The sequence below is a fragment of the Oncorhynchus mykiss genome, chromosome 21, assembly GCF_013265735.2.
Source record: "Oncorhynchus mykiss isolate Arlee chromosome 21, USDA_OmykA_1.1, whole genome shotgun sequence".
Classification (NCBI taxonomy): Eukaryota; Metazoa; Chordata; class Actinopteri; order Salmoniformes; family Salmonidae; genus Oncorhynchus; species Oncorhynchus mykiss.
In genome coordinates, this window is record NC_048585.1 from 55,099,620 (window position 1) to 55,120,404 (window position 20,785).

The following is a 20,785-nucleotide window of genomic DNA, read 5'->3' on the forward strand; positions in this document are numbered from 1 at the left end:
AATGAGAGAGCCTGGGGGATGGGAGTGGAGGTAGACTCTACAGGGCCTGGATTAACCTCTACATCACCAGAGGAACAGAGGAGGAGTAGGATAAGGGTACGGCTAAAGGCTAACAGAACTGGACGCCTAGTACGTTCAGAACAGAGAGTAAAAGGAGCAGATTTCTGGGCACGGTAGAATATATTCAAGGCATAATGTACAGACAAAGGTATAGTAGGATGTGAATACAGTGGGGGTAAACCTGTGCATATAGTGATAATGAAAGATATATTGTCTCTAGAAATAGCATTTAAACCAGGTGATGTCACTGCGTGTGTGGGGGGTGGAACTAAATTGTTAGCCGAGGCGTGTTGAGCAGTGCTAGAGGCTCTACAGTGAAATAAAACAATAGTTACAAACCAGAACAGCAATCGACACGGCGTGGTGACGTTAGGGAAAGGCATGCGTAGCCGGGTGATCATACAAGTCCAGTGCGTGGCTTCAGGTAGCTAGCGGCACGGGGCTAGCAGGCTAACAAATAGGCCTTAGAGGGATGACGCGACGGAGGGAAGTCTGCTGTGGCCCCCTCGTGCAGTTACATCAGCGGACGGATCAGCAGGGCTCTGTGTGGTAAACCAGGACAATTGGCAAAATATGTATAGTGGCAGAAGAAATAAGCCAGCAGTCCAATGTCCTTTAGATAGCTAGCAGGCCGCAGATTAGCGGCTGTGCGTTCAGGGGTCGTTCGCTGCTATAATTCCAGGTGGGAAAAAAAATATTTAAAAACATCATAATAAAAATTTAAAAACTAAATAAAAAATTAGGTTCAGAGCTTGCATGTCAGACTAATGCAGACATAGAAATAACACTGGTTAAGCTTTTAATAAGATATGAAAATAATACAATCACTCACCACCCCTATTGTTTTAACAGTCATGTATATGTATTCTGCTATAAATCAATGGTTGCTCTCACTGCTTTTCATTAGCAATGATGACTAAGTGACATCTGACTTAATGACACATCTCAGCAGGCTTTATGTCCACTCAAACTGGTTTATGATAAACCACGAGATACCGTACATGGCATGAGGCTATGACATGCAGCATTGGAATGTTTAAACCGTCGTTAGCCTGGGTAGTGCGTAGAGGTTTCACTATGCAGACGCATTAGGACGTCTCGTGACAGTCACCCTGAAATAAAGACTACTTTGAGGCAGACACAAGGGAACACAGACAGAAGAGGGTTGTGTGTGTGTGTGTGTGTGTGTGTGTGTGTGTGTGTGTGTGTGTGTGTGTGTGTGTGTGTGTGTGTGGGTGTGTGTGTGTGTGTGTGTGTGTGTGTGTGTGTGGGTGTGGTACGTGTGTGCACACTGGCAGACAGCTGAGGGGAGCGAGAAGTGTGTCTCTGGTCTCCTCCCTCTATCCTCTGGTCTGGTCTCTCGCTCTATCCTCTGGTCTGGTCTCTCCCTCTGTCCTCTGGTCTGGTCTGGTCTCTCCCTCTCTCCTCTGGTCTGGTCTCTCGCTCTATCCTCTGGTCTGGTCTCTCGCTCTATCCTCTGGTCTGGTCTCTCGCTCTATCCTCTGGTCTGGTCTCTCCCTCTGTCCTCTGGTCTGGTCTCTCCCTCTCTCCTCTGGTCTGGTCTGTCTCTCTCACCTCTGGTCTGGTCTCTCCCTCTCTGGTCTGGTCTCTCCCTCTCTCTCCTCTGGTCTGGTCTCTCCCTCTCTCCTCTGGTCTGGTCTCTCTCTCTCACCTCTGGTCTGGTCTCTCCCTCTCTGGTCTGGTCTCTCCCTCTCTCTCCTCTGGTCTGGTCTCTCCCTCTCTCCTCTGGTCTGGTCTCTCCCTCTCTCTCCTCTGGTCTGGCCTCTCCCTCTCTCCTCTGGTCTGGTCTCCTCCCTCTCTCCTCTGGTCTGGTCTCTCCCTCTCTCCTCTGGTCTGGTCTCTCCCTCCCTCTATCCTCTGGTCTGGTCTCTCCCTCTCTCCTCTGGTCTGGTCTCTCCCTCTCTGGTCTGGTATCTCCCTCTCTGGTCTGGTCTCTCCCTCTCTCTCTCTCCTCTGGTCTGGTCTCTCCCTCTCTCCTCTGGTCTGGTCTCTCCCTCCCTCTCTCTCCTCTGGTCTGGTCTCTCCCTCTCTCCTCTGGTCTGGTCTCTCTCTCTCTCACCTCTGGTCTGGTCTCTCCCTCTCTGGTCTGGTCTCTCCCTCTCTGGTCTGGTCTCTCCCTCTCTCCTCTGGTCTGGTCTCTCCCTCTCTGGTCTGGTCTCTCCCTCTCTCTCCTCTCATCTGGTCTCCTCCTTCTCTCCTCTGGTCTGGTCTCTCCCTCCCTCTACCCCTCCTCCCCTCTACTCTCCTTGCCTCTACCCCTGCTCCCTCCCCCATCACCTGTATCTCCTGACTCCCAAACCACCTCCCCTCTGGTCCCTAATCCAGAGATAAGCTCCTAATGCCTGCTGGAGAGAGAGTGAGACAGAGAGAGAGAAAGAGAGAGAGAGAGAGAGAGAGAGTGTGTGTGTGTGTGTGTGTGTGTGAGAGAGAGAGAGAGAGAGAGAGAGAGAGAGAGAGAGAAAGAGAAAGAGACTACAACCACCTAAAAGGAAGTGATTCCCAAACCTTCCATAACAAAGCCATCACCTACAGAGAGATGAACCAGGAGAAGAGTCCCCTAAGCAAGCTGGTCCCGGGGCTCTGTTCACAAACAGACCCCACAGAGCCCCAGGACAGCAACATAATTAGACCCAACCAAATCACGAGAAAACAAAAAGATAATTACTTGACACATTGGAAAGAATTAACAAAAGAACAGAGCAAACTAGAATGCTATTTGGCCCTAAACAGAGACTACACAGTGGCAGCATACCTGACCACTGTGACTGACCCAAAGTAAAGGAAAGCTTTGACTATGTACAGACTCAGTGAGCATAGCCTTGCTATTGAGAAAGGCTGCCAAATGCCGACTTGGCACACTGCCCACAAACTACCTAACCTACTGCCAAATGTATGACCATATTAGAAACACATTTTTCCCTCAGATTACACAGATCCACAAAGAATTTGAAAACAAATCCAATTTTGATAAACTCCCATATCTACTGGGTGAAATTCCACAGTGTGCCATCACAGCAGCAAGATTTGTGACTTGTTGCAACAAGAAAAGGGCAACCAGTGAAGAACACACACCATTGTAAATACAACCCATATTTATTTTCCTTTTTGTACTTAAACTATTTGCACATCGTTACAACACTGTATATAGACATAATATGACATTTTAAAGGTCTTTATTCGTTTGAAACTTCTGTGAGTGTAATGTTAACTGTTCATTTTTGTTGTTTATTTCACTTTTGTTTATTATCTATTTCACTTGCTTTGGCAATGTTCACATGTGTTTCCCATGCCAATAAAGACCTTCAATTTAATTTAATTTAGACAGAGAGAGAGAGAGAGAGAGAGATTGAGTGTGTGTCTGTGTGTTTGTGTGTCTGAGAGAGAGAGAGAGATTTAGAGAAAGGGGCAGAGAGAGAGGAGAGAGAGAGAGAGAGAGAGAGAGAGAGAGGATATGTAAGAGTGAGGTTGCGCTTAACAACTTTGCAATCCGATTACAGTCTCAGCACGTTTCCAAACAGTCCTTCATGGTCCCTGTAAGTCCCGGAGAAGTTGGAGGAATTTAAGGAATTTGCTTATCTCTCCAACTCAAACAATAATCTAGTACAGTGTTATTTGCAAAAGGGAATTTGATTCTCAATTACAATTACTTTGCATTATACTAGCATGATTTAGGACACATGGTATGTGCCGATTATATTCGATATATTTTTTGATTACATTGTGCACGCACAGCATGAGGGCAGTGTACCACAAGAGGGCAGTGTACCACAAGAGGGCAGTGTACCACAAGAGGGCAGTGTACCACAAGAGGGCAGTGTACCACAAGAGGGCAGTGTACCACAAGAGGGCAGTGTACCACAAGAGGGCAGCACTTGCATGGTATTTTTGCATTCATTGTACAACTGTATGCCAATGACGATCAATAGGTAATAGGTAAGATAGGTAAGACAATCAATACGGAAATCCACCAACAATACTAACTGTTCTCCACAAGTACATAATGAGTTAGGGGGCGATTTGGGATTGGGCCTTATAGTCGTTGTCTACAGTGGTGGAAAAAGTACTCAATGGTCATACTTGAGTAAAAGTAAAGATACCTTAATAGAAAATGACTCAAGTAAAAGTGAAAGTCACCCAGTAAAATAATACTTGAGTAAAAGTCAAAAACGATTTGGTTTTAAATATACTTAATTATCAAGTAAATGGAATTGCTAAAATGTGCTTAAGTAAAAGTTAAAGTTTGAATCATTTCAACTTCCATATACAAAGCAAACCAAATGACACAATTATTTTTTGTTGTTTTTTTGATGGATAGCCAGGGGCAACACTCCAGCACTCAGACAGAATTTACAACGAAGCATGTGTGTTTAGTGAGTCCGCCAGATCAGAGGCAGTAGGGATGACCAGGCATGTTCTCTGTTTAGTGAGTCTGCCAGATAAGAGGCAGTAGGGAGGACCAGGTATGTTCTCTGTTTAGTGAGTCTGCCAGATAAGAGGCAGTAGAGATGACCAGGTGTGTTCTCTGTTTAGTGAGTCCACCAGATCAGAGGCAGTAGGGATGACCAGGTATGTTCTCTGTTTAGTGAGTCCACCAGATCAGAGGCAGTAGGGATGACCAGGTATGTTCTCTGTTTAGTGAGTCCACCAGATCAGAGGCAGTAGGGATGACCAGGTGTGTTCTCTGTTTAGTGAGTCCACCAGATCAGAGGCAGTAGGGATGACCAGGTATGTTCTCTGTTTAGTGAGTCCACCAGATCAGAGGCAGTAGGGATGACCAGGTATGTTCTCTGTTTAGTGAGTCCACCAGATCAGAGGCAGTAGGGATGACCAGGTATGTTCTCTGTTTAGTGAGTCCACCAGATCAGAGGCAGTAGGGATGACCAAGGATGTTCTCTGTTTAGTGAGTCCACCAGATCAGAGGCAGTAGGGATGACCAGGTATGTTCTCTGTTTAGTGAGTCCACCAGATCAGAGGCAGTAGGGATGACCAGGTATGTTCTCTGTTTAGTGAGTCCACCAGATCAGAGGCAGTAGGGATGACCAGGTATGTTCTCTGTTTAGTGAGTCCACCAGATCAGAGGCAGTAGGGATGACCAGGTATGTTCTCTGTTTAGTGAGTCCACCAGATCAGAGGCAGTAGGGATGACCAGGTATGTTCTCTGTTTAGTGAGTCCACCAGATCAGAGGCAGTAGGGATGACCAAGGATGTTCTCTGTTTAGTGAGTCCACCAGATCAGAGGCAGTAGGGATGACCAGGTATGTTCTCTGTTTAGTGAGTCCACCAGATCAGAGGCAGTAGGGATGACCAGGTATGTTCTCTGTTTAGTGAGTCCACCAGATCAGAGGCAGTAGGGATGACCAGGTATGTTCTCTGTTTAGTGAGTCCACCAGATCAGAGGCAGTAGGGATGACCAAGGATGTTCTCTGTTTAGTGAGTCCACCAGATCAGAGGCAGTAGGGATGACCAGGTATGTTCTCTGTTTAGTGAGTCCACCAGATCAGAGGCAGTAGGGATGACCAGGTATGTTCTCTGTTTAGTGAGTCCACCAGATCAGAGGCAGTAGGGATGACCAGGTATGTTCTCTGTTTAGTGAGTCCACCAGATCAGAGGCAGTAGGGATGACCAGGTATGTTCTCTGTTTAGTGAGTCCACCAGATCAGAGGCAGTAGGGATGACCAAGGATGTTCTCTGTTTAGTGAGTCCACCAGATCAGAGGCAGTAGGGATGACCAGGTATGTTCTCTGTTTAGTGAGTCCACCAGATCAGAGGCAGCAGGGATGACCAGATATGTTCTCTGTTTAGTGAGTCCACCAGATCAGAGGCAGTAGGGATGACCAGGTATGTTCTCTGTTTAGTGAGTCCACCAGATCAGAGGCAGCAGGGATGACCAGGTATGTTCTCTGTTTAGTGAGTCCACCAGATCAGAGGCAGTTGGGATGACCAAGGATGTTCTCTGTTTAGTGAGTCCACCAGATCAGAGGCAGTAGGGATGACCAGGGATGGTTCTCTTGATAAGTGTGTGAATTGGACCATTTTCCTGCCAAAATGTAACGAGTACTTTTGGGTGTCAGTGAAATTGTATGGAGTAAAAAGTACATTATTTTCTTTAGGAATGTAGAGTGAAGTAAAAGTAAAAGTTGTCAAAAATATAAATAGTCAAGTAAAGTACAGATAACCCCCCCCAAAAAAATTACTTATGTAGTACTTGAAAGTATTTTTTGCTTTAAGAACTTTACATCACTGATTGTCTACGATAAGGGGTATGTAGACAGGACAGTATCCCCAATGTCTATATTTATAGTTACAGCTTCAACAAAGTAGTGTACAACAATGTAAAGTACACGTTTGTTACATCACATATGTGCAGCTTTTCACGTTTACATTTATATAGGAAATGTGCAAGGAAATCGCTCTGAGGTGTAATATTGGTTCCCATGCTGTGTAGGAGATATGATACCGTTGTGGTTGGATTAAAGTTCACCTCCTAAGTGGTTTGTTTCGAGGTTTAACGTGCGCGTTAAGACCTACACACGCTAAAAATAGGCATTGGATCTGAACGGCTAGTTTTCAACTGAACACCTGTGTTCTTCTATTCTCTTTAATATGGTTGAAAAGTTCAATTCGGTGTGAAGCCTCTGGCTGCACGTTCAATTCATGCGAAAGATTTGTCGTTCTGCAGAAGTATTGGTCTCTATAATGTCTCTCATCTCATGGGGAGAGTGCCACTCATTTAATTCAGTTTTAAACATACCTGTTGCACCAGAGGGCAAAATGACCTGTGCTGCCTGCCATTCACCGGTGGTCACCCGCCAAAACTCCTGCCTTTTCTTGGCAGGTTTCCCTACTTAACACCCGACCGTGTATAAAGTGTCTGAGTTTATATGTCCACTTGTTCTTTAAGTGGTGCACAAAATAAAAAAAGACTGAAAAGACAAAATAAACATATTTTTTGTAAAAGTGAGTAAATACAGGCCTACTCGATAGTCACTGTTTAAAATGCTCCCACCTCACAGGCACAAGATTTATTCACATTTACAGCCACAATTGGAAGACAAGACAACCACACAAATGGATAAAGATGCATTTAGTAAGAAAATGATTATTAACTGATTATAAACAGAAACAGGGAGATTGGTGGAACTCTGGTCCGGCGGACAGGCACCTGCTACTTGCAGCAGGGCGTGACTCGACCACACAATTCTGCATGAGGAGCTCATTTCTTGGGGCAGCGGTCGTGGCAGGCGCAGGTGAGAGCAGCGACCAGGACTACGAACTCATTGAAGTCCACCTCAGAATCTCCATTATGGTCCAAAGCCTTCATCAGCTTGTCACAGTCCCCAGGGTTCTTAGAAGCCTGCAGAGAGATGGAGGAGAACAAGGAGGTTCCACAAAACAACAGGATTCATCTCAACGACTGTTATTCACACAAATGAACTAGAATTGACTTCATGATAAATCAGTAAATCTGAAAACAGCTTGCCCTTTGGATGGGACAATAAAGAGTTTTTGAATCTAATACATTTTTTCTGCAGTGTGGCATTGGCCGACAGTGCAGTGTACAGTACCTTCAGGAGAGAAGGCAGCTCCTTTTCTATCATGGTTTTGAGCTCAGCCTTGCTCAGCGTGCCCTTGTTGCCTTCGGCTCCAGAGTACTTGTCAAAGGTCTTCAGGAGGATGGCCATCGCTGTCTCCAGTTGGGACATGACTGCTACTGGTGATGATAAAGTTGGGGCAACAACTCCAAGGCAAGGCTTCGGCGACCGGACAGGAGGAGAGGTGAAGGTACAGACCGGGTGGAATTGAAGTCTGCTTTATATTCTGCCTATGTATTAATGTTGACTGATGTTTGAATCAGGGGAACTTACTAAAGCCACTGTTGGCTCAGTGCTTGGGAGGTGGCAGTGATCGATAGTGTTTGATTTGGGGGAGTTGACATCAAAACGCCTATTGCAAACTTTACCTCAATGTCTGGCTCCATTGAATGCTGTCGTGCCACTTTGTCAAAATTGGATTTGATTCAAGAATAGTTCAAGTGTTCTTAGGGAGGTGTTTGGATCCTTGTGCGTTGTGACTGTTTTCCTTCAGAGCTGCTGTTAACTTACTTTTGAGTGGCTTTTTGGACACAGGCCTGATGAGTTTTGGTTGGCATTGGTGGCCATTAAATGGTTAGGCTCCGATCAGAGTGTTTCTGTAGGAGCACGAATATTCTGTAACTAGAGGTGAGATAAGATCACATCATGTTCTTTGATCAATACCACATGACCTGACCAGGCAAAATGCGGGACTTTTGTTGCAGTGTACGAGAGAATATAGATTATATACCGAACGAAAAAAATAAATGCAACATGTAAAGTGTTGGTCCCATGTTTCATGAGCTGAAATAAAAGATGCCAGAAATGTTTCATTCGCACAAAAAGCTTATTTCCCTCAGATTTTGTGCACAAATTTGTTTACGTCCTTGTTAGTGAGCATTTCTCATTTGCCAAGATCCACCTGACAGGTGTAGCATATCAAGAAGCTGATTAAACAGCATGATCATTACACAGGTGCACCTTGTGCTGGGGACAATGAAAGGCCACTCTAACACGTTCCATTTTGTCACACAGCACAATGCAACAGTTGTTTCAAGTTTTGAGGGAGCGTGCAATTGGCATGCTGACTGCAGGAATGTCCACCAGAGCTGTTGCCAGATAATTTAATGTTAATTTCTCTACCATAAGCCGCCTCCAATGTCGTTTTAGAGAATTTGGCAGTACGTCCAACCGACCTCACAACCGCAGACCACGTGTATGGCATCGTGTGGGCAAGCGGTTTATTGATGTCAATGTTGTGAACAGAGTGCCCCATGGTGGTAGTGGGGTTATGGTATGGGCAGGCATTTTTCAATTAATTGCATTTTATCGATGGCAATTTGAATGCACAGAGATACCGTGACGAGATCCTGAGGCCCGTTGTCGTGTCATTCATCTGCAGCCATCACCTCATGTTTCAGTATGATAATGCACAGCCCCATGTCACAAGGATCTGTACACAATTTCTGGAAGCTGAAAATGTCCCAGTTCTTCCATGGCCTGCATACTCACCAGACATGTCACCCATTGAGCATGTTTGGGATGCTCTGGATTGACATGTACGACAGCGTGTTCCAGTTTCTGCCAATATCCAGCAACTTTGCACAGCCATTATAGAGCAGTGGAACAACATTCCACAGGCCACAATCAACAGCCTGATCAACTCTACGTGAAGGAGATGTGTCACTGCATGAGGCAAATGGTGGTCACAACAGATACTGACTGGTTTACTGTTCCACGCCCCTACCTTTTTTTTAAAGGTATCTGTGACCAACATGTCCCAGTCATGTGAAATCCATAGATTAGGGCCTATTTAATTCATATCAATTGACTGATTTTCTTATATGAATTGTAACTCAGTAAAATCTTTAAAAGTGTTGCATGTTGTGTTTATATTTTTGTTTAGCGTAGTTTCCCTAGTCTTAGATGAAGTGTTAGTTCTGTTTGTGCTGTTTAGCCAACATATCTGGAGCCAGGCTAGAAGAGGGTATCCCCACAGACAGAACAATGAGACAGATATTTCACTGGATGTATAAATGTGAAGCACCCGGTTGGTGTTTCCACTCACTACCAAATATGGTCGTGAGAGGAAGCCCACTGGCGGGCAGTGGGAAAAGATGGAATGAGGTGGATTTTTGGCCGACATTCTGCACATTTTCTCATCGATTAAACAATTGATTTTTATACAGTTTTCTGTTCCCAAAACTAGAATCTGTTAAAGAACAAAGTAAACTACGTTTTATAGACTTCACTCTTTTCAAAGGTTTAAAAAAAATGCGAAGGCGCATTGAGTTATTGCACACTTCACAGAGTAGGCGTTCCGTAACGGAAATATGCAGATAATACTAGAACGAGCCAATAGGATATGTGCTTGGCTCTGCCCACCTGTTCTGCACACTCTGACTCATTTGTTCCCATTTGAAACGACAAGCTGTGGTCTATCTTGGTTAAGTTGTGAAAATCTTTGGGTGTCTCTGTTCTGTGTGTGTATCTGGTCATCTGTAGCACTGTTTCCTGGAAATGCTGCTCTCTTTTCTGGTAAACATTTATGATCCCTATATAGTGACGCTTTCTTCAAAAGACAACCTGTGTGTCTGCGTGCATCGCAAAATCAAAACATTTTCATTCTTCTGCATCTTGCAGTAATCAATCCGCCGAATTAAATATGTTTATTCATTATCAAAACACAACTTCATATATCAGAATAATCTCAGATGATAACAAGTAAACGTGTAAATAGGAAACCAAGGATGTTGCCAGAAGGCATAAGCAGTGAGAATGTGTTACCGTGCCTAACAATTCTGTCTTGGTAGGAGTGCAGCCATGGTTACAAACTGTTGTTTGTTTTTATAAGATGTGAGTAGGTGTGTGTCTGCTTACTTTGTAACTGCAGGACCTAGTGACTCATTGGGGCAAGTTGTAGGATAATATATTAATATATATAATGTGTTAATAAGCGTTGACAACTATTGTGAGCATATCATTTGTTAGCCGCGAGCAACTGATAAGAGTGTCAGCTAAACAGCTCTAAAATAGCTGAAATGTACATGATCTGTTACTCAAATAATTTCACAATGTGTATGAGTGTGTGTCAATTTGTAAGGCAATCGCATCTACTGTTATTGTAAAACTGTTCTGTTTCTCATTTCTGTTCATCCTGTAGTCGACAGCAGACGAGGGGCCATGGTTACTACCTGAGATATAAGCATATACTGTCACCACCGTGTGCTCTGTTTCCATTTCCTGTCACTGACCTATGAGAGAGAGCCCCCAGATACCATCATTTCCACTGGTGGTATAACACCAGTTGAACCGAGAACCTTAAGGCTGCATCCCTCGACTGGATGATGCTCAATCATTGGGCATTTTCCAATTCTACTGTATTTTCCATTTGCAGTCATTAGTATTGTCAAAACGCACTCAGTGATATGTCTCTTGTGTAGTATCATTTTCCTCTTTTAACTCGCTTTCTCTTGTCAGGCACATGGACACATTCACATGCATACGTGCGCACACACACACGTTTCATGTGAACACTGGCTTTTGCATAGGTCTAAGATACAAACCAGAGTTAAATAAAGAGTAACTATTCACAGATCTTTGTAAAAGTACCTCATTGCACAACCTACATTTACAAGAGTTTCTCTTTCACTTCCTCACTGGAGAATAAAGTACATTCCACACACAGTAAAAATGGTTTAAAGAAGAAACAATAGCAGTAATTACCTACTGCAATCAAATAAAAAAACACACACATCAAAAATACACTGTACATACATACTGTAAAATACCTACAGAAATGACTGACACATGAAACGCAATAGAAAAATAAATTCACAGAAAATACATTCACAGCCGGTCCTTAACCTTTGTCTTGGGTTGGTAAAGCCAAGTAATCCAGTGATTCATACACCTGGACTTGACACTGAGAGAGAGAGAGAGAGAGAGAGAGAGAGAGAGAGAGAGAGAGAGAGAGAGAGAGAGAGAGAGAGAGAGAGAGAGAGAGAGAGAGAGAGAAAGAGAGAAAGAGAGAAAGAGAGAAAGAGAGAAAGAGATTGAGACGGTGTATCGTGGCAGTAGGTGCTATGATGTGATTAGCCTGTCAGTAGGGTGTTGGACTGTGTATCGTGGCGATAGATGGTATGATGGGATTAGCCTGTCAGTAGGGTGTGGAACGGTGTATCGTGGTGGTAGGTGGTATGATGTGATTAGCCTGTCAGTAGGGTGTGGGACGGTGTATCGTGGCGGTAGGTGGTATGATGTGATTAGCCTGTCAGTAGGGTGTGGGGCGGTGTATCGTGGCGGTAGGTGGTATGATGTGATTAGCCTGTCAGTAGGGTGTTGGACGGTGTACCGTGGCAATAGGTGGTATGATGTGTACTGATTATGAGACTCACCCATTGGGTGGATCCTCTGGAGGAGGAGGAAGAGCTCTGGTTGGCCGCCTCTTCCAGCTCCTCCATCTTCAACTCCTCGTCCTCATGGTTGGGAGCCTCGTGGATCACCCTGACTGTTCTGTCTTTGGCACCACCTGTATACACCATACACATACAGTGTTGTGAACAGAATATTTGCCTCTTTTTCTAATTTTCTCAACTTTTACATATTTTTATGCTGAATGTTATCTGATCTTCAAAGAAAACAGAACATTAGATGAAGGGAACCTGAGTGAACAAATAAAACAACATTACATGCTTATTTCATGTATTCCATTAACAACGTTGTGCAACACCCAATGCCTCAGGGTGTGAAAAAGTAATTGCCCCCTTACACAAAAAAAACAGCTTGTACCATCTTTAGCTGTAATGATTCCAACCAAACTCTTCCTGTAGTGGTTGATCAGTCTCTCACGTCTCTGTGGAGGCTTTTTGGCCCACGCTTCAATGCAGAACTGCTGTAACTCAGTGACATTTGTGGGTTTTCAATCATGAACTGCTCATTTCAAGTCCTGCCACAACATCTGAATTGGGATTAGGTCTGGACTTTGACTAGGCCATTCCAAAATGTCAAATTTGTTTCTTTTTAGACATTTTCATGTAGACTTGATTGTGTGTTTTGGATCAATGTCTTGCTGCATGACTCAGCTGCTCTTCAGCTCACAGACGGATGGCCTGACATTCTCCTGTAGATTTCTCTGATGCAGAGCAGAATTCATGTCGTCCAGGTCCTGAGGCAGCAAAGCATCCCCAAACCATCACACTACCTCCACCATGCTTGACCATTGGTATAAGGTTCTTACTGTGGAGTGCAGTGCTTGGTTACCGCCAGGCATAATGGGACCCATGTCGTCCGAAAAGTTATACTTTTGACTCATCTGTCCATAGAACATTCTTCCAAGAGTCTTGATGATCATCCAGGTGCTTCCTGGCAAACATGAGTCAACTTTTTGGATGAGATGGGTCCCATTATGTCTGGCGAAAACCAAACACTGAATTGTTATCAGAGAATTCTACAGGAGAATGTCAGGCCATCCGTCTGTGAGCTGATGCTGAAACGTAGGTTGGTCATGCAGCAAGACAATGATCCAAAACACACAATCAAGTCTACATGAAAATGGCTAAAAATCAACAAATATGAAGTTTTGGAATGGTCTAGTCAAAATCCAGGCTTGATCCCAATTCAGATGTTGTGACAGGACGTGAAACGAGCAGTTCATGCTTGAAAACCCACAAATGTTGCTGAGTTAAAGCAGTTCTGCATGGAAGAGTGGTCCAAAATTCCTCCACAGCAATGTGAGAGACTGATCAACAACTACAGGAACTGTTGGGTTGCAGTCATTAGAGCTAAAGGTGGAACAACCAGCTATTGAGTATAAAGGGGCAATTACTTTTTCACACAGGGGAATTGGATGTTGTAAAATGTAGATGTTTTTTGTAAACTTAGGTTACCTTTATCTAATTTTAGGTTTTGGTTGAAGATCTGATAACATTCACTATTAAAAATATGCAAACATTTAGAAAATCAGAAAGGGCGCAATACTTTTTCCACAGGTATATACTTTTTCACGGGTTTGTAGATATCAAGGGCGTACACAGAAAAACAACCAAATAACAGGATGCGTCAACTCACTGTCTTGCACGGTAACAAGGTGATACAGCATTGAATATATACTGTAACTCTGATCTGTTGCGAAATGGGCTTGAAAGACAAGACTAGGGACTGTTGCAAGTTTCCGTTGAAACGGCTTGAAAAGACAAGACTCCGTGGCTGCTCTATAGAAATGAAAAATGTACATCGTCGGATTGTAAGGTTCTGATCTACTCTATGAATGTACACATATGTAAACGTTGTTTGACAAGCTACAAACTATTTTATAAGCACACGAGTGTAGTATCCTATAGCAGTGTTTGACTTGGACTGAAATAGGTGCCGTTTCTCATGTTGGGGGCCGGTATTGTTTAATATTTAGATACAGTAGCTCCACAAAACCTTTGAGATAATATTCTACTAGAGGAATAGGAGCTCAAGCAGTAGAACATGTGAGGTGTCGGTACTCAGCTCCAGTCAAACACTGATGTAAAGATGTAAACTAAACATAATATCACAATGCCCTCTGACCTTGGTGTCTTTTCCATGCCCTGTACAGGCAGATGAGAGGGAGGAGGAACAGTGGCAGGACAGCAAGTGGAATCATGATAGGCAGCAGCTGGGGCAGTTTTTCTTCTGAGGAATCTGCTGTGCAGAAAGAGTGGAGTTATTAGCAAACTATTGCAATAAGATTGGATCTATAACCAGTTTAACTTGTTCTTAATGTATAACTTTCCCCAAAGAAATGTTAACTGTCTGTAATCAATACTCGCCATTGTTTGTCGTATTTTGGGACGTAACTGTTATCCGTGTCCCATCCCCCACGGATTCAATAAGAGATGGGATCTCTAAAGAAACTTTACAGATGTAAGTACCCGTGTAATTTCTAGTGACATTTGAGATGGTCCAATTTGAGCAGTTACAGGCTACAGTCTGCTGAGATGCCCTGTCATAACACTGACTGTAGGTGACCAGGACACTCTTATATTTTATCTCGATGTGTCCTTCTTTATGCCAATTAACTGTCCCTCTTGACACATTTTGATTCCAGCAGCACTGGATCTGAACAGAGTCCCCCTCTGTTACTGTTACATTATGAGGAGACTGGATCACCACCAACATGTCTCTTATCCCTGTGGAGAGAGAGAGAAAACAACATATTGGTGAAACATCAAATGACAAGGCTAAATAGGATGATATGCATGAAGCTGATGTAATGTATTCAAATTAGCGTGGTACCATTGCCAAATCTGAATCATTATTACCATAAAAAAATGGTATGAAATGGGGTATAAAACATAGTTTTATTAATTCTACAAGCATTGCTGTTGATGTTAATGACACCAAAATAAATGCATTGACTACAGTGAAATGAATGAAAACCAGTTAAGAGAATCCATAAGGTCATGTCCAGACCAGTAGAATGTAAATTACCGTTCCTTTAAAAACATTGTGATGTCTTTGCCCGATGAGCCAAGATGGTGTTGGTTTAATCTAAGATAATGATGGTCCAAATAAATGTGTAACTCAATATTTTGTAACCTACCCCAAGAAGAGAGGGAACAGAGGGAGGAGAGGAGCAGCCAGACCAACAGATGCTTCATCTTTCTGGAAGGATATCAGAATGAGGCCAGTCACTCAGCCTTCAGGTGCTGTGGCCTCCCCCTCTACACTCACACCCAGGGCATGAGAATCACAACTGACACACACTCGCTGTGGACTTCCTCTGATGACGCACTGAAATGTTAACCACAGAGTCGCTTCTCTCCATCTTTCTCTCTCTTCTTTATGTGAGTAATGTGTTCTTTCTTCATGCTGAACCTATGACCCAGTAATGTCATCTTCTTTTGGTCCTGCTGTCTGCTCTGCTCTATACCAGTTGATTTCAAGTATCTGCAGTTCTGAACCAGCTGTATTTGTTGATTAAAGATCTAGTCAAAAGTTTCGGCATTGGCAAAATTATGGGGAAAGCAGAGAACTAAATGTGAAGATTGTGAAATGTCCATTGTTGTGTCACTCACAAGTCTATCTTCCTTCCAACAACATCTGATGTAAAAATGTAGCAAAGACAAAATATAAAGCAAACATTTCTGCGTGGAATTGACATGGTGACTGCAGAATTGAATGTTCATTTCTCTACCACAAGCCACCTCCAACGTTGTTTTATAGAATTTGGCAGTACGTTCAACCGGCCTCATAACTGCAGACCACGTGTAACCACGCCAGACAGGACCTCCACATCCGGCTTCTTCACATGCAGGATTGTCTGAGATCAGCCACCCGGACAGCTGATGAAACTGAGGTGTATTTCTATCTGTAACTAAGCCCTTTTGTGGGGAAAAATTCATTCTGACTGGCTGGGCCTGGCTCCAGGCCCACCCATGGCTGTGCCCCTGCCCAGTCATGTGAAATTCATAGATTACAGCCTAATTTTATTTAATCTTTATTTCACAAGGCAAGTCAGTTAAGAACAAATTCTTATTTACAATAACGGTCAAACCCTAACGACGCTGGGACTCCCAATCACGGCCGGTTGTGATACAGCCTGGAATTGAACCAGGGTCTGCAGTGACGCCTCCAGCACTGAGATGCAGTGCCTTAGACGTCTGTGCCACTCGGGAGACCCAATTAATTTATTTCAAATAACTGAGTTCCTAATATGAACTGGAACTCAGTAAAATCATTAATATTGTTGAAATTGGTGCATGTTGCATTTATAATGTTGTTCAGTACATAATACTTTTGTGGATCCTTACATTATGAATTACAATTATTGACAGACTTACATAGACTTTTCTTCCACTGGTAGCTATAGTAACAGAATATGGCCACCAGTATGACTGGGAGACATCTCAAGGTGTAGGAGACTTGTTACGTCTCTCGTCGGAAGGCCTGGACCAAAAGGCAGCGTGGTAAGTGTTCATGATTCTTTATGACTCAAAACACTCAAACAAAATAACAGAGAAAAAACAAACAGTTCTGTAAGGCAAATACACTATACAGAAAACAACTACCCACAAAACACAGGTGGGAAATAGGCTGCCTAAGTATGATTCCCAATCAGAGTCAACGACAGACAGCTGCCTCTGATTGGGAACCACACTCGGCCAAAAACAAAGAAATAGAAAACTAGAATTCCCACCCTAGTCACACCCTGGCGTAACCAAAATAGAGAATAAAAGCCTCTCTATGGCCAGGGCGTGACAGTTCCCCCCCCCCAAAGGTACGGACTCCGGCCGCAAAACCTGACTCTAAAGGGGAGGGTCCGGGTGGGCATCTCTTCACGGCGGCGGCTCCGGTGTGGGACGTAGACCCCCCTCCGCCCGCAGATCCCTTCACTTTGGTGGCAGCCCTGGTGCATGGACCTTCACTGGAGGAACCGGGCCGCAGATCATCGCCAGAAGAACCAGACCACCGATCATCGCTGGAGGCTCGTCGCTGGAGGCTCCGGACTGGGGACCGTCGCTGGAGGCTCCGGACCGTGGATCAACGCTGGAGGCTTTGTGCTATGGATCCTCACTGCAGGCTCCGGGCCATGGATCATCACTGGAGGCTTCGTGACATGGATAATCACTGGAGGCTTCGAGCCATGGATCATCACTGGAGGCTTCGGGCCATGGATCATCACTGGAGGCTTCGGGCCATGGATCATCACTGGAGGCTTCGGGCCATGGATCATCACTGGAGGCTTCGGGCCATGGATCATCACTGGAGGCTTCGGGCCATGGATCATCACTGGAGGCTTCGGGCCATGGATCATCACTGGAGGCTTCGGGCCATGGATCATCACTGGAGGCTTCGAACGTGGAGCCGGAGACAAGTCTCACCGGACTGAGGAGACGTACTGGCAGCCTAGCGAGTGGAGCTGCCACAACACACCCTGGCTGGATACCCACTCTAGCTCAGTGAGTGTGGAGAGCTGGCACAGAACGCACTGGGCTATGACGGTGCACTGGAGGCATAGTGCGTAGAGCCAGCGCAGGACACAATGGAACGTGGAGGCGCACCGGAGGTCTGCAGCACAGAGCTGGCATAACTCGTCCTGGCTGGATACACCCCTTATCTGGAACAGGCCGCACTGGCACCGTGCGTAGAGCTGGCGCAGGATAACCTGGGCCGAAGAGACGCACCGGAGGCCAGGAACGCTGAGCCGGCACAATCCGTCCTGGCTGAATGCCCACTCTAGCCCGGCCACTGCTGGGATCTTGCAGAGAGCGCACCGGACTGTGGATGCGCACTGAAGGCATGGTGCGCAGAACCGGATAGCATGGTGCTTGACCGGTCACTCACTCCTTAGGAGGAGTTGGTTTAGGTCTGAACACTGACTCTGCCACTCTCCCCGTGTGCCTCCCCAAAAACATTTTTCGGGGCTGCCTCTCGTGCTTGCATCGTTGCCGTGACTCCTGGTATCGCCGCCGTTCCTCCCTGGCTATTTCCGCCTGTTTCCATGGCAGGGTCTTGTCCCCTGCCATAACCTCCTCCCATGTCCATGAGGTCCTCCACTCACTCTTCTCCCTGGCCCAGGATCCCTGCTGCTCTCGTCGGAAGGCCTGGACCAAAAGGCAGCGTGGTAAGTGTTCATGATTCTTTATGACTCAAAACACTCGAACAAAATAACAGAGAAAAAACAAACAGTTCTGTAAGGCAAATACACTATACAGAAAACAACTACCAACAAAACACAGGTGGGAAAAAGGCTACCTAAGTATGATTCCCAATCAGAGACAACGATAGACAGCTGCCTCTGATTGGGAACCACACTCGGCCAAAAACAAAGAACTAGAAAACATAGAAATAAAGAAACTAGAATGCCCACCCTAGTCACACCCTGGCCTAACCAAAATAGAGAATAAAAGCCTCTCTATGGCCAGGGAGTGACAAGACTGCTATATCCTCTGAGGTCTCAATAACCACTGGAAGCACATTCATGGTGTCAATACACACAAGTTATTATACAAATCCTGACAGACTATACATGGAATATTGGTATTCAGGAGAATTGAGAAGTGGATATTGTTGTAAAGTGTAATAGTCTATAAGTCAAAACCTTACGCTTCAGCAACCCAGAGCTACTGTACATCAGTGGTACGTACACATTATGCTTGACAAAGATATAGACCAAATCAGACTACTCACCTTGGCTTTTATGCTCTCTAGCAGTAACTGTTATCTGTGTCCCATCCCCCACGGATTCAATCAGAGATGGGATCTCTTTAGTAGTTTTACAGATGTAAGTACCTGAGTCATTTCTAGTGAGGTTTGAGATGGTCCAATTTGAGCAGTTACAGGCTACAGTCTGCTGAGATGCCCTGTCATAACACTGACTGTAGGTGACCAGGACACTCTTATATTTTATCTCGATGTGTCCTTCTTTATGCCAATGAACTGTCCCTCTTGACACATGTTGATTCCAGCAGCACTGGATCTGAACAGTGTCCCCCTCTGTTACTGTTACATTATGAGGAGACTGGATCACCACCAACATGTCTCTTATCCCTGTGGAGAGAGAGAGAAAACAACATATTGGTGAAACATCAAGTGACAAGGGTACGCATAAAATCCAATGTAATGTATTCATATTAGGCACAGATCCTTATAACACACCCACATCTCAATCATTATTCACTTATTCTTACCATGGTATAAACAAGGTTTTATTTTCGGTCTAAAATAGATTTTTATTGAGTCGGTATAATCAATAAGAATCACAACACCATTTTCTAACAAACACCCAACCTCTTCCAAACAAACAGGTTTGAAGAGTTCTACATCTTACGCGTAAAACAAGCACGTGGAAGGACAAAACCAGTTATTTTCTAAATATTCGTAATGTATAAGTTAGGTTTGGATGAACCCAATACGAACGGTCTGCACTTTACCGTTGGATGAGAGAAAACAGATAGGCGAGCGGAGCAGGCAGCAACACAACAAGTTATAAAAGTACCTCATGTCAGATGACTGATGGGATGATCTGTTCTCTCACTTCTACCATCACCTTTCAGACTCTCCCTCTCTCTCTGTGTATTTATTTATTTCACACTTTCACAGCCAACCACAGCTTGTCATTTCTCTCTCTCCGTTGTACGGCCAGCACTGCTGTGGACTCCACTACCCATCTCCCCTTGCGTAAGTATAGGGAATATTGACCTAGAAATTACAGTAAGCTTGGAAAAAAATACTGTAGAAAAGTGACAGTCACACAATCTGTATTACAGGAATCATAACTAGGGCCCAGAGTGTATCCAGGGTATCCCTCACGTCAACCTTCAGAGGCTTCACCTACAGTCGTGGCCAAAAGTTGAGAATGACACAAATATTAGTTTCCACAAAGTCTGCTGCCTCAGTGTCTTTAGATGTTGTCAGATGTTACTATGGAATACTGAAGTATAATTACAAGCATTTCATTAGTGTCAAAGGCTTTTATTGACAATTACATGAAGTTGATGCAATGAGTCAATATTTGCATTGTTGACTCTTCTTTTTCAGGACCTCTGCAATCCGCCCTGGCATGCTGTCAATTAACTTCTGGGCCACATCCTGACTGATGGCAACCCATTCTTGCATAATCAATGCTTGGAGTTTGTCAGAATTTGTGGGGTTTTGTTTGTCCACCTGCCTCTTGAGGATTGACCACAAGTTCTCAATTGGATTAAGGTCTGGGGAGTTTCCTGGCCATGGACCCAAAATATTGATGTTTTGTTCACTGAGCCACTTAGTTATCACTTATGCCTTATGGCAAGGTGCTCCATCAGGCTGGAAAAGGCATTGTTTGTTCACGAAGCTCTTCCTGGATGACAAGGTAAAAATCTGTCGTTCTGCCCATGAAATAGGCAGTTAACCAACTGTTCGGCGATCATTGTAAATAAGAATGTCCTTTACTGACTTGCCTAGTTAAAAAAATATACAGTACCTTGCGAAAGTATTCGGCCCCCTTGAACTTTGCGACCTTTTGCCACATTTCAGGCTTCAAACAAAGATTTTTTTGTGAAGAATCAACAAGTGGGACACAATCATGAAGTGGAACGACATTTATTGGATATTTCAAACTTTTTTAACAAATCAAAAACTGAAAAATTGGGCATGCAAAATTATTATTAGCCTGAAAT

The 20,785-nt window shown here is 44.3% G+C and overlaps 2 protein-coding genes across 2 annotated transcripts; both read right to left on the minus strand.

Annotated features, from left to right (window-relative positions):
- Positions 1–7,065: 7,065 nt before the first annotated feature.
- LOC110500749 (protein S100-P) lies at positions 7,066–8,003 on the minus strand. The gene is made up of 2 exons (XM_021578278.1): positions 7,647–8,003; positions 7,066–7,435 (listed from the first exon to the last, which is right to left on the minus strand). Exons 1-2 carry the CDS (start codon positions 7,782–7,784, stop codon positions 7,295–7,297), a joined length of 279 nt encoding a protein of 92 aa, XP_021433953.1. The 5' UTR covers positions 7,785–8,003; the 3' UTR covers positions 7,066–7,294.
- A 1,951-nt stretch (positions 8,004–9,954) lies between these two features.
- LOC110500750 (transmembrane and immunoglobulin domain-containing protein 2) lies at positions 9,955–15,434 on the minus strand. The gene is made up of 5 exons (XM_036958253.1): positions 15,226–15,434; positions 14,453–14,812; positions 14,211–14,324; positions 12,050–12,183; positions 9,955–11,577 (listed from the first exon to the last, which is right to left on the minus strand). Exons 1-5 carry the CDS (start codon positions 15,281–15,283, stop codon positions 11,515–11,517), a joined length of 729 nt encoding a protein of 242 aa, XP_036814148.1. The 5' UTR covers positions 15,284–15,434; the 3' UTR covers positions 9,955–11,514.
- Positions 15,435–20,785: the final 5,351 nt, after the last annotated feature.